The 15,430-nt window shown below is 41.2% G+C and overlaps 1 protein-coding gene across 3 annotated transcripts in view; it reads right to left on the bottom strand.

The window, feature by feature from the left end:
- Window positions 1–562: 562 nt before the first annotated feature.
- Window positions 563–15,430, bottom strand: part of TPP2 (tripeptidyl peptidase 2) — a 97,402-nt gene continuing 82,534 nt past the window's right edge. For 2 of the 3 annotated variants that reach the window (XM_073614449.1, XM_073614450.1), the window contains 4 exons: window positions 11,296–11,426; window positions 8,411–8,618; window positions 2,179–2,298; window positions 563–1,777 (listed from right to left, as the gene is read on the bottom strand). In XM_073614449.1, the coding sequence (XP_073470550.1) occupies window positions 1,688–1,777; window positions 2,179–2,298; window positions 8,411–8,618; window positions 11,296–11,426 (549 nt within the window). In that variant the 3' untranslated portion in view covers window positions 563–1,687. Of the gene's footprint in view, window positions 1,778–2,178; window positions 2,299–8,410; window positions 8,619–11,284; window positions 11,427–15,430 lie in introns of those variants that run through there. The other variant, XM_073614451.1, reaches the window with a different exon arrangement.

Genomic DNA, 15,430 nt, shown 5'->3' with positions numbered 1-15,430 from the left:
TACGTTACCTTCTATGTAACCACTAGGAGGAAGAGTGAATAGGATTACTATAGAGTTACTAGAGGGACAGTTCACAATCGACACAGTTGACATCACATCTGAGATTCTGGTGCCCAGCAGCAATCTCAGGGCTTTTGGATGTCTGCACAAGTAAGGCTTTCCCATAATGTACTGAAAATTTGTTAAAAGGCACAAAAAAAAAAAAGGAAAAAAATCTTATGGGAAGATTGTTGTTGAAATGAATGGTCTGGTGACCAGCTTTCTTTAAAGAGATGGACTTACGAAAAGGTAAGTTTAGATGCTCTTCTTTCTGCAATCGTTGTCATTTGCTTTTTTGATCCTGCCACCAAGGGTCACTTTAAAGTGCCGTTCAACCTTACAATAGAATGGGAAGCCATGACTTTTGGAACCTTTGTCTGACAGACATTACATTAGGTAAGCGGTGTTAGGCTTCCACTTTATCCCAAAAGATATGTGAAATAAACATACACAGACAACTGTAGGTCCCATAATCATTTTATAATTGTAAAAAAAAAAAAAAAAGGCGAGCATTTGTAACATATTTGTTCTGTGCATGACTTGTTTTATTTTACATAAGTATGATGATAAACATATGTATAACTGTACAATATACCCGATTAAAGAAACATTAAATGCCTGGCACGTGTCTTTATTTTAATTCATATACAGATTATGCCTTTGCCTAAAAAAAAAACTCCTTGATGACCGATATTTCATTTACATACAATGAAGAGTAAATGCTAGACTTATAAAAGCACAACTACTCAAACATGAAGGGCAGTTACTGACACTGGAAACAAAACCAGACTCTGAAATCCATTTATTACAAAATTCAGTGGATTGTAAAACATCTGTGCATTTTTGTAAAGAATTCTACCCAACATTTCACACTATTCAATGAGTCTTGAAGACTAAGACAGACAGTGGGCACTTGCTTGCATAATGCAAGCAAAAAAATGGCCCTACCCTGTTCATGCCTTTTGCACTGGAACAAAGTAATCTTGGGGGGGGTTGGCGGGAGAGAGGAAGGGGACAGTGACTCTGGCCAGAAATTCAAGAGCACCAAAGAGATAAATGCACACAAAGTGCTTTTACTCCAATTCACCAACCCTAAACATTGTTAGGTGGGATCATCTTTTATGTAAAACTATAGCATGTATTTAAAGTGCACCTGTTGTCTACACATACTGGAGATAAGTATGTTGTGGGCCAAGCTAAAATCATTTAAAATGTAGCTGATCACTGCACTAGAAATGCCAGTTGGTGGACCCTTAATAAGTTGCATTCCAATTAGCTCAGCCCAGAAAACTGCTACCTTACCATATGTGAGCAATGGATATGCATTATTTAAATTTATTTCTATAAATAAAATAGTACTTATTTGAACTATTTAGGCCTTCATAACCTCAACATAAAATGTTAAAAATATGATTACTGTAAAATCCAGGTCTCGAGTTAAAAATTATTAAACACATGCAACAACCCTAGGCCATCCAAATACCACACACAATAATGCACATGGGTGCATTGGCAGATAAATACATAGTTTAACCATTGTTTTAACAGAAAACATGCTTAAAAAAAAAACAAAAAAACAGACATCTGGGAGAGCTAAATATTCTCATGTATAAGACATTTTGTATCAAATGATATTGCAGCTAGAATTTTAGAAAATGCTGTAATCCGGGGGATACATGACTGGGATCCAGTTTTCTGTAAAAGTTGCACAATGGGTCCAACCAAGCAATTTCATTAACTGTGTGAGAATAAAAACAGTACATTGTTAATGTAAAAGATCACCAAATGTTCACTTACATGGAGATCTATATTATGGACAAACATTCTTTCAAGTGAAAGGTACAACAGATTATAAAAAAAAATATTCACTCAAGGCTCCTCCCATTTCCACAGTAAACCTTCTACCATGGGTGCTCAACTTGTGGCCCTCCAGCTGTTGCAAAACTACAAATCCCATGAGACATTGCAAGGCTGGGTTACAATCATGACGATTGAGCACCCATGTATGTAAGTGCTAACTACATGGGTCTATATTTCCTAATAAATTCTGGTGAACACTGCAGAGCTTGTCTAGGCTGATAAAAGAACCAGCTTTGGAGAACAATGCAGAAATTAGACAGTGATAAAAACAATTCTTACCTGGACACAGTTTTTCCAGTTTTCTTTAGTTGGCTTCTCTTCTACTATTTTTGTTGCAGCTTTAATTCCTCGTCCATATAGTTTATTTGCTAAAGCATGTTTGTAGACAAACTGCAAAACCTTTAGGAATACAAGAAAAAAAAAAAGAAAAAAGTATTACGATCAAATGAAAAACTGAAATACGGAAAACTAAAATGTAGAAATACTAATGATGTGCTTAATTACAACAGTTCTAACTGCTACATTTAAAGTGGTGCTTCAAAAATTCTCTCCCTTTTTTTTTTAAATAAGTTAGAACCTGTCAGCTTTTTTCTATTGCCTGGTTCCCTACTGGAGAGTAAAGATGAGCTTGGGCGTGTTCGCAAGTCCACGTGCCCGCTAGGAAGCTCACACTCTGCATTGCTAATGACAGGTAGCAAGACATTTTCCGATCTGTGCAGCCGCGGATCAGGAAATGTCTCACTGCCTGTGATTAGCGCTGCGGAGTGTCAGCTTCCTGGCAGGTGCAGGTACGTGGACTTGCGAACACGCCTGAGCTCATCCTTACTGGAGAGGGTAATGTACCGTCCAAGTGAAACTTTTCATTAGGATATAAAATGCCCTTAATAGGCACAATGACCGCAATAAAAGACCTACCAGAGGCTATAACCTTTCAAGGCCAATTATGTGATGTAATGAGGGACTGAATTGAAAAAACCCTACAAATATTCAACACAGAAACATGTTAGAGGCTCCGAGCCCTTCCTTGAAAAAAAAAAAAAAAAAAAAGAAAAAAATTAGCAGGAGAGAATTTATTGTGTATTATTTGTGTCTAGCTACTGTAGAAAACACAAAAAGGCAAGTAGCTTCAGAGGAGATCCCAGTCCAAAAAGGAATTTTGACTTGCCTATAAATTCTGTATCATGGAGTATAATCTAGGACACAGTCCTGATATTCATAGACCATGGGGTTATAGGCTGGTAATTTCAGGTGATTTGACACTGCCAAAGCTTTTGGGGACATACCCCCTGGGCATCCCCCTTTATCTCTATCTAACTTTGCAAGTCCTCAGTTTCTTTTTTAACAAGCAGTTTATCACAGGAACAGAGGGGAGGGTGGCCTGTGCCCTGTACTCCAAGATATGAAATTTACTGGCAGGTAAAATTCCTTTCATCTTAAATCGTACAGTACAGGACACAGAATTGATATTCAAAGGCCCTAGAACATACCCAAGCAATGAATAAGAAGGGTGGGGGCAACAGCAAGGGAAACAGAAATATGGCAACAGGCCCACTCGATACCAAGGGTCAATAAACCAAACTTAGAGTGCTGCTTCGAGTACCTTGCAGCTGAAAGCTGCAGACAATTGGATATCCACCTAGTAGACCTTGGAAAAGGTATGAACAGAAGACCAAGTGGCACCCTTAAAAAGCTGGGCAACAGAGGGCTGAAGACAGAATGGCCATAAAACTATCAACCTGGTGGAGTGAGCTTGTATTAGTGTAGGAGCTGCTTTGTCCTATGCATTAAGGTAAAAAAAAAAAAAAAAAAAAAAAAAAAACTTTGTGCTGCAGGAGCCACCCCAGCCCCCCTTATTCTTACCCAAGCCCAACCCGATCCAGCCCAGCGACGTGCATGAGAGCAGCGGCTCTCAATGCAGTCTCCGTCCTCATTGGGCAGATTAATAGCAGTCGCAGCCATTGGCTCCCGCTGCTGTCAATCAAATGCCGTGATGAGAGAGCATCGACACAGGCTTAACGGCTCAGGAGTGAGCACACACGGGTGCCCCTAGGAAAAGTTGCTTTTCCTAGGGGGAACTCGAAGAGGAGGGGCCTGGAGCGCCGATGGTAGACCCCAGGAAAGGAGGATCAGGGCTGCTCTGCGCAAAACCATTGCACAGAGCAGGCAAGTATAACGTTTGCTATTTGGTTTTAAAACAAAAAAAACAAAAACACCAAGGTTTATAATCACTTTAAGGCTAAGTTTTGGTCATGTCCCGATTACAGGAAAGCCAGAATGACACACAGGATTTTCTGGGGTTGACGTGTCTGTGTTCACACCAGGCAACGAAGGGTTTTCAGGTATGATAGTAGATCTCTCTGGAAGGGGCTTGCTTTTAGCAAATTTGGAATGGCAGAATCAGAGACCCCTCAGTCCCTAAAGAACCCTATTAAAGCCAGTGACAGAAGCAGGAAGGAAGAGGCCAAGGGATGTCTCCTAGAAGTCTGAGTGTGTCTGTGTACCTGGTTCTTTTGTGCCAGTTTGGTGCAGTCAATGGTTTCAAAGCAAAATGTGCACTGGAAGAAAGGCATAATTAGGCCTAAATGGAGTACAGGAAATCATCAGAGCAACCGATGCCAGTGCTGGAGGATTCCTGGTCCTGGCCACAAAAAGAAGTAACTTGTTGGTCAACCTAGAGGCCAGGATTCCACATGTGGAGCCCCTCATTTCTGACTTATTAGATTGATGATGTCAGGGTGAAAGGCCATTCCCCTTGGTCCAGGCTATGACAACTGAGATAATCCATCATTCAAATGTCCACCACAGAGATGAGAACAGCAAAGATTGGTGGGCAGTACTTCTCTGTCCATGAGATAATTAGGCTTTCTTCAATGCAGCATGACTCCTGGCAATCCACTCATGACTGATGTAAGCCACTGCCGTGGCCTTGTCTGTCTGCAACTTAATCATACATCCCTGAAATAGGGGGTCGAGCTGGACTTACTTGGGTGACCATATTCCCTGAACGGTGAGAGAACACAACCCCCCCCAGTGGCTGGCATCTGTTATCACTTGCCAGTGAGATAAAGAAGGGATTTCCTCATGGTCAAGCCAGGGTTGGAAATAACCAACTAAACCACAACCCCCCCCCCCAAATACTTTTCTGACGGGGCACCAGGCAGAGGGGAGAAACAAGGAGTGCCAGCGGGAGACCCAAGAAGAGGAGAATCGTGGCTGCTCTGTTCAAACCTATTGCACGGAGCAGGTAAAGTATGAGTTTTTTTATTTTAATTTAAAAATCAGAGCCTTTACAATCACTTTAAGTTGCAGAAAGTTGATTGGAAAGTGGAATTTCGCCAGCATCCAAGCCCCCTACATTGATAAAGTGCCCAAGATCAAAACAAAACCTGAACCGTCCATGCCAAATGGTAAGTCAAAACGTGTACTGACTGTTCCTTCAACAGGAGGTCATCCAGATACCCCAAATGGGGATGCCCTAGAAACATACCCAGAAAAACACATGGGGGTGGAACAAGTTAAAGGATTCAGGGCCTTGAGAGTTGAGATGGGGTGGATGCTCCCTTTAAGCTTTGGAACTGTGAAAAGGTTAAAAATAAAATCTCAAACCTTTCTGCCACAGGAACTGGGTCGATAACCCCCTTGCCCCATAAGACCTGCAAAGGCTATATGGAGGTTTTCTAAACTGACACTGGAAGGTTGAAAGACATGAAGCAAGAAGAGAGTTGGAGCTCACGAAAACTACATCCTGTACCCAGGCATTTGAGCTGTTGTCTGTCCAGGTGTCTGTAAAGGATAAACGACATCCCCCACTTTTGATAGTGGGGAGACCCCCTCAGATAATTCTGAAAGGGAAAGCACAGGAGTATAGGTATACTTATGGCCTCTGCAGTCAGACTTAGCAAACAAAACTGCAATTTGGCCCATAAAATGCAGCATAACTGTAGAGAAACCTTCCTGGCAGTGGCGGAACTACCAGGGTTGCAGCAGTCGTACTTGTGACTGGGCCCTGGCCTTCTGCCACTGTGGGGGCCCCACCCCCTAAGACCCGGCATCTCCCTCTGCACCTCTGGCAGTCAGTTTACCATGCAGTGGGGGGAGGTGGGAGGGGGCGATCGGCAACTCTATGGTGCCCGCGGGATCTCCCTGGGGCTAGTAGTTCTCTTCACAAGTGTATACAGTGGAGAGGGGAGGGGCCTCTGACCCAGGCATGTATCGGCAAGAGTGTACAAGCAGAGTGACTCAATTGTACACTGAAGATTGAGACCGATACATGCCCAATACATATGAAAAAATTCTAAATGCTCAGTGCCAGCTCCTCTATTATAGTCTGGCATACCATACTGTACATGCCTTTTATAAAAACAAGGCATGCAAATACCAATTTAGAGCGCTCTTCAAGCTGGTCACGTGACTCTCAGCTGGTTTCCAGGGCTACTGCAGGAGGGGCTGAGTGGGCATATGATCTCCCCGGCTGATGTCAGGAGATCTCGGCACCTCCTGCAGTATCCATGTATCGGAAATGTAAAGCGGTCACGGGTCACGTGACTGGCCTGAAGATCACCCAAAAATGACATTTACAAGCTTTGTTTTAAAAATACATGTACAGTGTGCTATGCCTAGCTCTAATAAAGGAGCGGGCATAGACTTACTTACCGTATATACTCAAGTAGAATTTTTCAGCCCTTTTTTTTGGGCTGAAAGTGCCCCCCTCGACTTATACTCGAGTCACTGCCGTCTGCCTACATGATCAGCCTGTCATGCAGGCAGATGGCGGCCGGCGTGTGATGATAGCGTTTGGAGGCTATTCCAGCTTTCAAAAGCCGCGCCTCCTGCTCATCTGTGATAGGCTGAACACTCCATTTCCCAGCAGTCAGTGTACAGCCTATCACGGACATTCTCTCATCCTCGTCCGTGTTATGAGAATGAGAGAATGTCCATGATAGGCTGACCGCTGAGTGTTCTGCCCATCACAGACGAGGAGGAGGCGCGGCTTTTGAACAGTGAATGGCCACCGAAGTGTATTATTACACGCTGATCGGAGGATGGAGATCGCCACAGGGAGGATGGAGATCGCCACAGGGAGGATGGAGATCGCCACAGGGAGGATGGAGATCGCCACAGGGAGGATGGAGATCGCCACAGGGAGGATGGAGATCGCCACAGGGAGGATGGAGATCGCCACAGAGAGGATGGAGATCGCCACAGAGAGGATGGAGATCGCCACAGAGAGGATGGAGATCGCCACAGAGAGGATGGAGATCGCCACAGAGAGGATGGAGATCGCCACAGAGAGGATGGAGATCGCCACAGAGAGGAGAGAGGATGGAGGTCGCCACAGAGAGGAGAGAGGATGGAGATCGCCACAGAGAGGAGAGAGGATGGAGATCGCCACAGAGAGGAGAGAGGATGGAGATCGCCACAGAGAGGAGAGAGGATGGAGATCGCCACAGAGAGGAGAGAGGATGGAGATCGCCACAGAGAGGAGAGAGGATGGAGATCGCCACAGAGAGGAGAGAGGATGGAGATCGCCACAGAGAGGAGAGAGGATGGAGATCGCCACAGGGAGGATGGAGATCGCCACAGGGAGGATGGAGATCGCCACAGGGAGGATGCACAGGACACAGCTAGGCTGCACAGGACACAGCTAGGCTGCACAGGACACATGTACAGGACACAGGGACACATACACATGTACAGGACACATGTACAGGACACAGGGACACATACACATGTACAGGGCACAGGGACACATACACATGTACAGGACACATGCACAGGACACAGGGACACATACACATGTACGGGACACATGCACAGGATACAGGTAGGCTGCACAGGACACAGGGAGGCATGCAGCTGCAGATGGGCATTGTTGACCTTCTTTTTCCACTTGCAGTAGCTGCTGCATTTCTCACCCTTGTCTTATACTCGGGTCAATAATTTTTTCCCAGTTTCTTGTGGTAAATTAGGGGCCTCGACTTATACTCGAGTATATATGGTATATGGGTTCAAAACAAACACTTTAAGGATTTAGAGAAGATCTGTAAAGAAGAGTGGACCAAAATCCCTCCTGAGAAGTGTGCAAGCCTGGTCAACAACTACAAGAAACATCTTACATCTGTGCTTGCCAACAAAGGTTTCTCCACCAAGTACTAAGTCATGTTTTGCTTGGGGATCAAATACTTCTTTTACTCACTGAACTGAAACTCAATTTATAACATTTGTATCATGAGTTTTTTCTGGATTTTTGGTTGATTTTGTGTCTCTATCATTTAAAAAACACAGATGATAAAAATTATAGACCCTTCATTTCTTTGTAAGTGGGCAAACTTGCAAAATCTGCAGGGGATCCAATAATTATTTTCCCCACAGTACACACACACACACATTATAATATATATATATACACACACACACACACACACACACACATATATATATATATACACACACACACACACATACCAAAAAATATTACCATTGGTTTTAACCAGATAAACCAATATTTTACCTTTGAGTCATAAACATCAATCCATTTTGCAATTTCCCAGTAAGTTTCACTTAAGGCCTCTAGAGCGGCCTCTTGATCATCTTCTCTCCCATCAACGTCACATGATGCAGCACCATCTTTGGACTGAAGGTGGAGCACCTTGTCTGCCAAGCCGCAGCCTTTTCGACATAGAGCATCAATCAGGGTACCCTTCTGCTTCTCCATGTCACTGTGAGCAAGTATACAGTGAAGAGACATGGTCATCTACAAAGCATACACACCAACTCTATAACAATCTCCAAACCTTTAGAACAGTACCAAATTTTAGTCACGAGGCAGAGGGACCCATCCATAAAATTAGTATAGTGAATTTAATAACATCTTTAGAAAGTGGAAAGCTATGTGCTGACCATTAAATTGATTGCAAATACACAAGATTAACTCCTACTATTGCCAAACACAAAGCAAATCATAAAAAAGGAAGAAGAAAAACAGAAATAAAAGGAGGTATACCTAACCTAAGCAGCAACTTTATCTAAACTGCCTTGCATTTAGGATGCAGTGAGGTAGGATTTAATCTCCTTCAGCCAGCCTGCTTGTTGTCACTGGTCTCCGTTCTCTCAATGTATTGCTATGGAGCATACACAAAAGAGCGCACATGTCCTATACACTAGCAGTCTGACTCCTGAGAGCGATACAGCCTCTTGTCAAGTAATGTTCTTATCTTTTTAAAAGACTCTGCAAGTACAGAAATTAAGGAATTTTGACAGTGCAGGACCACTGGCGTTAATTCTTAGACCATGGGTTACAGTGCCTTGAAAAAGTATTCACACCCCTTGAAATTTTACACATTTTGTCATGTTACTACCAAAAAGTAAATAGATTTTATTGGGATTTTATGTGATAAACCAACATAAAGTGGCACATAATTATGAAGTGGAAGGAAAATGATAAATGTTTTTCACATTTTTTTACAAATGAATATGTGCCAAGTGTGGTGTGCATTTGTAATCAGCCCCCCCGGAGTCAATACTTTGTAGAAACACCTTTCACTGCAATTACAGCTGCAAGTCTTTTTTGAGTATGTCTCTACCAGCTTTGCACATCTACAGTAGAGAGTGAAATTTTTTTGCCCATTCTTCTTCGCAAAATAGCTCAAGCTCTGTCAGATTGGATGGAGAAGGTCTGAACAGCAATTTTCAAATCTTGTGAAAAAATGTGAGTAAAAATTGGCGCGAACCTAAATTAAAGACATTAAATAATTATGTGAAGCTGCCCCTTTAAGTGGATATACCACCTCCAAAACAGAAAATATAGAAGAAAGTAAGGCGCTAACACACCCTTATTTCAATACCATGCACAGTATGTGTGAACAACAATCAGATAATAAAAATAAACAGAAAAACCAAAATCAGAGTCCATTAAACAGAATAGTCCTTGCTATAAAAACTCAAATCACTGTGCCTTCTGGTAAATAAAGTGCTTTAGATGCCTCTTCAGTTAGTGCTCCGGTGTGTGCAGAATGCACACTTACCAACCATATGTCATAGATGAGCCTTTAATCATCTAGGGCATACCAGGAAGTGCACCACGGTGCAAAGCAAGTGCAAAATTAGTTTAACTGTGGTATTTGAATTTTTAATAAACAGTATCACATTATTCTAGATTACTATATTTTTTTCTGGGTCTCAGCTGCTGGGGAATGATTAAGTCCATTTGAAAGGAGAATGGCTGGCGCCCTCATGTGAGGCATTACTGATACGGACCATCATGATTATAATATGAAATTGGGGATACCCTAGATCAGTGATGGTGAACCTTGGCACCCCAGATGTTTTGGAACTACATTTCCCCATGATGCTCATGCAGTGTAGTTGAGCATCATGGGAAATGTAGTTCCAAAACATCTGGGGTGCCAAGGTTCACCATCACTGCCCTAGATGATTAGGAGACTTCTGAAGGCAATTGGTTCCACTAGATATTAGTTAGGGGCATCAGAGTAAAGTGGGCTGAATACAAATGCATGCCAAACTTTGTAGATATTTGTAAAAAATTTTGAAAACCATTTATAATTTTCCTTCCACTTCACAATTATGTGCCACTTTGTGTTGGTCTATCACAAAAATTCCCAATAAAATACATGTTTTTGGTTGTAACTTGACAAAATGTGGAACATTTCAAGGGGGATGAATACTTTTTCAAGGCACTGTATATCTACAAAGCTTGATATGGTTTTCAATTATAACTGTGTGAAAAATCAATAAAAATACTGAATTGGAAAAAAACAAACAAAAAAGAAACAGCTGGATCAGGCGACTTATTTTTGCTGGGTGTCTAGTGCACTCCGGCACCTTTAGAGGAGTGGGCTCCCTCCAGGAAAACCTGTCCTCAATCTATCCCTAACTATTATATGTACGCCTACTATGTAGGCTCTCAAAATTTATAGAGTTAAGACTGCATATAATACTGTGCTGCCTTTTTGTGGCCTCTGCATCTTATGAATGTATTTGCAAATGTGTGCAAACTAACCCCTGTTAACATGAACTGTTAGACATGACAATCTGGTTTGTTGCAGGTTGACTGGTAAGTTGAGCTGGCAATTTTTGTTTGACGCCTCGCCCTTATATGTGCTCCTTGCTGTTAAGGCCAGTTATAGGTTATGGCACTTGCCGTTATTTTGGACTGTCATCTTAGGTCTTTGGGAAACCCTAACGCAAAAGGGGTCTGTGAACAAAAATAAGCAAATAAAGTCCCTATATACAGTATAATATACATACAAACTCTGTGTGAGGAGGCATCAATTGCAAAGCCCTAGAGGCAAATTTATTCATCACAAGGACTTGCGATCTGTACATAAAATTTATCTGGAAAATGGTCAGAAAAGAAAATATTTACTGGTTAGGTACTTTTTTATAGTGGCTGCGTCAGGTCTTGGATCGGATTTCATGGCAAAAAACAAGGCAAGAGCGGTCTGATCAATTCTAGAAATGACTTCCTCAGCAGCTGCAATTATTTCATTTATGAGCTTGATTCTTTCCTGGAATAAAAAGACGCCACATTAGAAGCAAGCTAAACCAATATCATCACAGACCTTAGACTATCAAGCAAGGGCTGCATTCTAAAGATTGACAGGCAATTTTAATATTAGTTACGAGCAAGTAAAAAAAAAAAAAAAAAAAAAGAAAAAAAAAAAAAAAAAAAACACTGCAATGCGTATTAATAAAGCAAAGAAAAGAGGGTAAAATTCCAGATTTCATTTACAACTATCCATACAAGGGAAAAGATGTTTTTATTATCAGAGCTTGAGCGTTAAATGCAGGTTAATAATTAAAAAAAAATAATTACCACAATGCTATGTTAATGGTCTTCTTGCAATGCATAAAAAAATGACTATACGATTACATACAAGAAAGTACCAGAAGGCCTTTTAGATTTACCTTGCATATGCTGCTTCTGGCTCTCAAGCTCAGGTGGCAGAGTTTAAACTGACTGATCACGTGACCAAATACCCCTTTACTACGGAACAGAATTTGCTCCATGCAAAGTGTCCTATTCTTTCTATTTATCCTGATTAATTCCTTACAACTTTAACATTTGAGTATTATGCCTCTTATCTGATGCAGTCAAATAAAAAGACACAACTTTTGTAACTATCACTCATTAGTTAGAATGCTCTCTAAGCCAGCTGACAGTGGCAGTAAGCACATTCTACTGAATATCATCCATAGCAAACAATATGACCATAACACATTGTGTGGTATTTGATATTTAGGCTACAAAATGAACCATTGTTCATACACAGGAGAGTCAAATTGGGTACCTTCTGCTACATAGCAATAACAAGTTTAGCTGCAAAGAGTTTAGGAAGATCTCCACCCTGTGGATCAATGGTTCCTAAAGGAAAACCCAACTTAAAGAACACAAAGTTAAGCTAAATCAAATGACCCTGCCATTTCACTCTACTGCCGTTATTCTCATTTCCTCCTTATGATTGGCTCACTGCTTTGCCTACAAGTCCCCTGCAATGTGTGTTTTCAGTTTTGCCTTTTAGCATTTTGCACACTATAGAGATGCAGACACTGCTGCTTTTCTTGCTGCAGCACCGAGAATGATCAGGTGGTAACAAATGATGGCAGATCCTTTCATGTGACAGGTGCTGAAGGCAACTTCAGAATAAAATAAAAAAAAGTTAAGCTACAGTGAAAGTTTGCTATACTCTTTCAAATGTACAGTATAGAATGCACCTGAAGAATATAGTAGCTGTTTTTAATGCCTCACTTTTTGCAGTGAAAATAAAACCAAGGTGCCTCATTTTCCAATCCAAAGTAGAATAATGACAACTGGTTTGCGACAGGCAAAATATCCACTTTCCCTTCCTCCAATCTTTATAGAATAGCATTGCTTTTTATACTCTAAAGAGAAGACCTCTAAAGAAGTTTTCCTGAAAATTTCCAATTGCATAGATTGTTTACCATGCTGCTACTGGTAAAATAGGGGGGGATATTGCAACTGAAACTTGTACAAGCTTGTAAATGAAGACAGCTTGTGTTAAAGTGTGAATTACTTACTTTTGATTTTGAAGTACCCTTCCTCTGGTAATTTGCAAGGAAACACATAGTGGGTGTTTTCAATTATTAGAGTTATATATTTGATCTGGATATTGCTACACTTTAAAACTGAAGCGTTCATATTCTGAATTATCCCAGATGAAAACAGGAAACTTACCAAGCAGGAAAGTTAAAAATAACTAAATCTGACAGCACATACATCCAGCCATGACACTACACACTAACAGCTGATAAGAACTGCATTGGTCTGCGTACACAAACTACTCTGAGTCCTACAGTAGTATGTAAACTGTTCTGACGGCATACCCTAATCTAGATATCAAGCATGTCTTGCATTTCTCTTCTTCAGATCAACTCTAGCACATTTTGTTTTTATTATTTTGAACATTGCACGGACAAAGCCCTACATAGGAAGCAAGGACAAAAATAAATGGATTTACAAATGACATGCCGCACTATAAATACAAAGTGAAATAATATGTGCACACAAGGAAGGACAACCAGTTAAAGAAGCCAAAAATCCAGAAATCATCAGTTTCTCCTCCACTCCCGGACCATATCTTCATGATCTTCTATAAATGGGTCTTATCCACTTTAAGAGTATATCTTCCCTCCAGCAACTTTATCCAGATTCTTTCCCCAGGATCACTTCTTCATAAACTTTCCTCCAGTTTATATATGCAAAGGGGGGGAAAAAAACGAGAAGCAGCCTCCAATAGTGTAATTCCGCATTTATTGGCAATTTAAAACAATTAAAATACACTTACATCAAAACAGTGCTTGTATATACACGCAAGCTACAGCTTCCTTAAAGTGGAAAAAGTGCTAAAACTAAAATCCCTGCATCTATAGAGACACCAACAGTCTAACACTATCCTATCTAGCCCCGTAAGGAGGAAAAAAAAAAAAAAAAAAAAGCTATACAGACCTCTTCTGCAGGCGATCCGACCCGATCCCACACTGAGCTGTCAGCCGTGGCTTCGCTGTGTGGGCGGGTGCAGAGGACACGTCCGACAATGGAAGCCCCATAGTAACTCTATGGGTGATATCACTCTCCATTCATTTCACAGTCATTGTTGGCCGTGTTCTCTGCAGAGCTTCTGCCGCTGGAGATCAGGTCAGATTGCCTGTAGAAAAGGTACGTATACTGATTTTTTTCTGTACAGGGCTAGATAAGTTATTGTTAGAATGTTGGTGTCTATAGATGCAGGGATTTTAGTTTTAGCATGGACTTCCACTTTAAGACGTTAGAGTAATGAAACTATGTCACTTCAGCCCCAGGAAGTGGTTTACATGCGCTGTAGCCTGTGAATATAATTGTTTTTTTAAATTGACAACAAATGTGCAATTGCACTATGGGGGGGTTGCCTCTGGGTTTTTTCCTTTTGCATATACAAATAGAGGAAAGTTTATGAAGTGGGCCTGGGGAGCAAAGATATACTCTTAAAACGCCTAAGACTCTTTTAAAAGGGGTAATGGATATCTGATGGTCCCAAGGTGGATGAACTGGTGATTCCTGAATTTTTGGCCTCTTGAACTGGTTGTTCCTTGTGTGCACATGCATCAATTTGCATTTATATATATAAAAAAAAAAAATATATATATATATTATTATAATATAATATAATATATATACACACACACACGTTCTAACCCTTCCCACTATATTCAAAACAAAAATACAGTTTTGGAGCTAGAGCTGTGGTTCTCCACCTATTTCTCAATTCAGCATGTCACAGTTCATGTCCAGAAGAGCTTGCAATTTACTATACTTAACTTGAGCAAGCAGACACACAACCTAGGTCCAAAGTAGACAGGAGGCAATTATCCTATCGTCCTGCCCAATGCTTTGGAGTTGTCAGAGGATTGAGCAGTGTGAAAACGCATAGGAGGGCGAACTTGAATACTATGCAAGGTCTCTGGGGTGAGCAAAGTCCATGAACATGGAGCTGCAAGGCATAGCTGCTTTTGTGATGCCAGTGAATGTCATTTTAAAAACAACGCTATAGAAGGAAGTAGAACTAATTCTAAGACAATTCATGTAAATGCCAAGTTCATAAAAAAAAAAAAACTGAACAGAATAAAATTGTACAGTACTTTACTGTATAGTGGACATAAAAGTCATTGTGGTGTGTATTTCACAAGTTTGCTATTCAAATGCAATTTTGTTAATACTACACCCAGCAGCCCACTACCTGGTCTGAGTACCCATTGACACCAAGGTGGTCTGTTGGTGAATTAACCAACAATGGTGTGGTTTATGTGTTTATCATGTCACAGTCACGTGAATGGGCTGCATAATACACTACAATGGGCCAAAAAATGCCCCTGTTCCAAGTATGGCTAGCACAGCGTACCACATGTATGGCAGGTGCACTGGGGAGGTGTGTTATGTGCAAATCAAAATGACTGGCACCTCAATGCACTGGTGTAAATTGGCCCGACTGTTGACACAGCGTGTTCAACAAACAAG

The sequence above is a fragment of the Aquarana catesbeiana genome, linkage group LG02 (assembly GCF_042186555.1).
Source record: "Aquarana catesbeiana isolate 2022-GZ linkage group LG02, ASM4218655v1, whole genome shotgun sequence".
NCBI classification, from domain to species: domain Eukaryota; kingdom Metazoa; phylum Chordata; class Amphibia; order Anura; family Ranidae; genus Aquarana; species Aquarana catesbeiana.
This window is presented reverse-complemented; position numbering and strand designations above follow the sequence as displayed.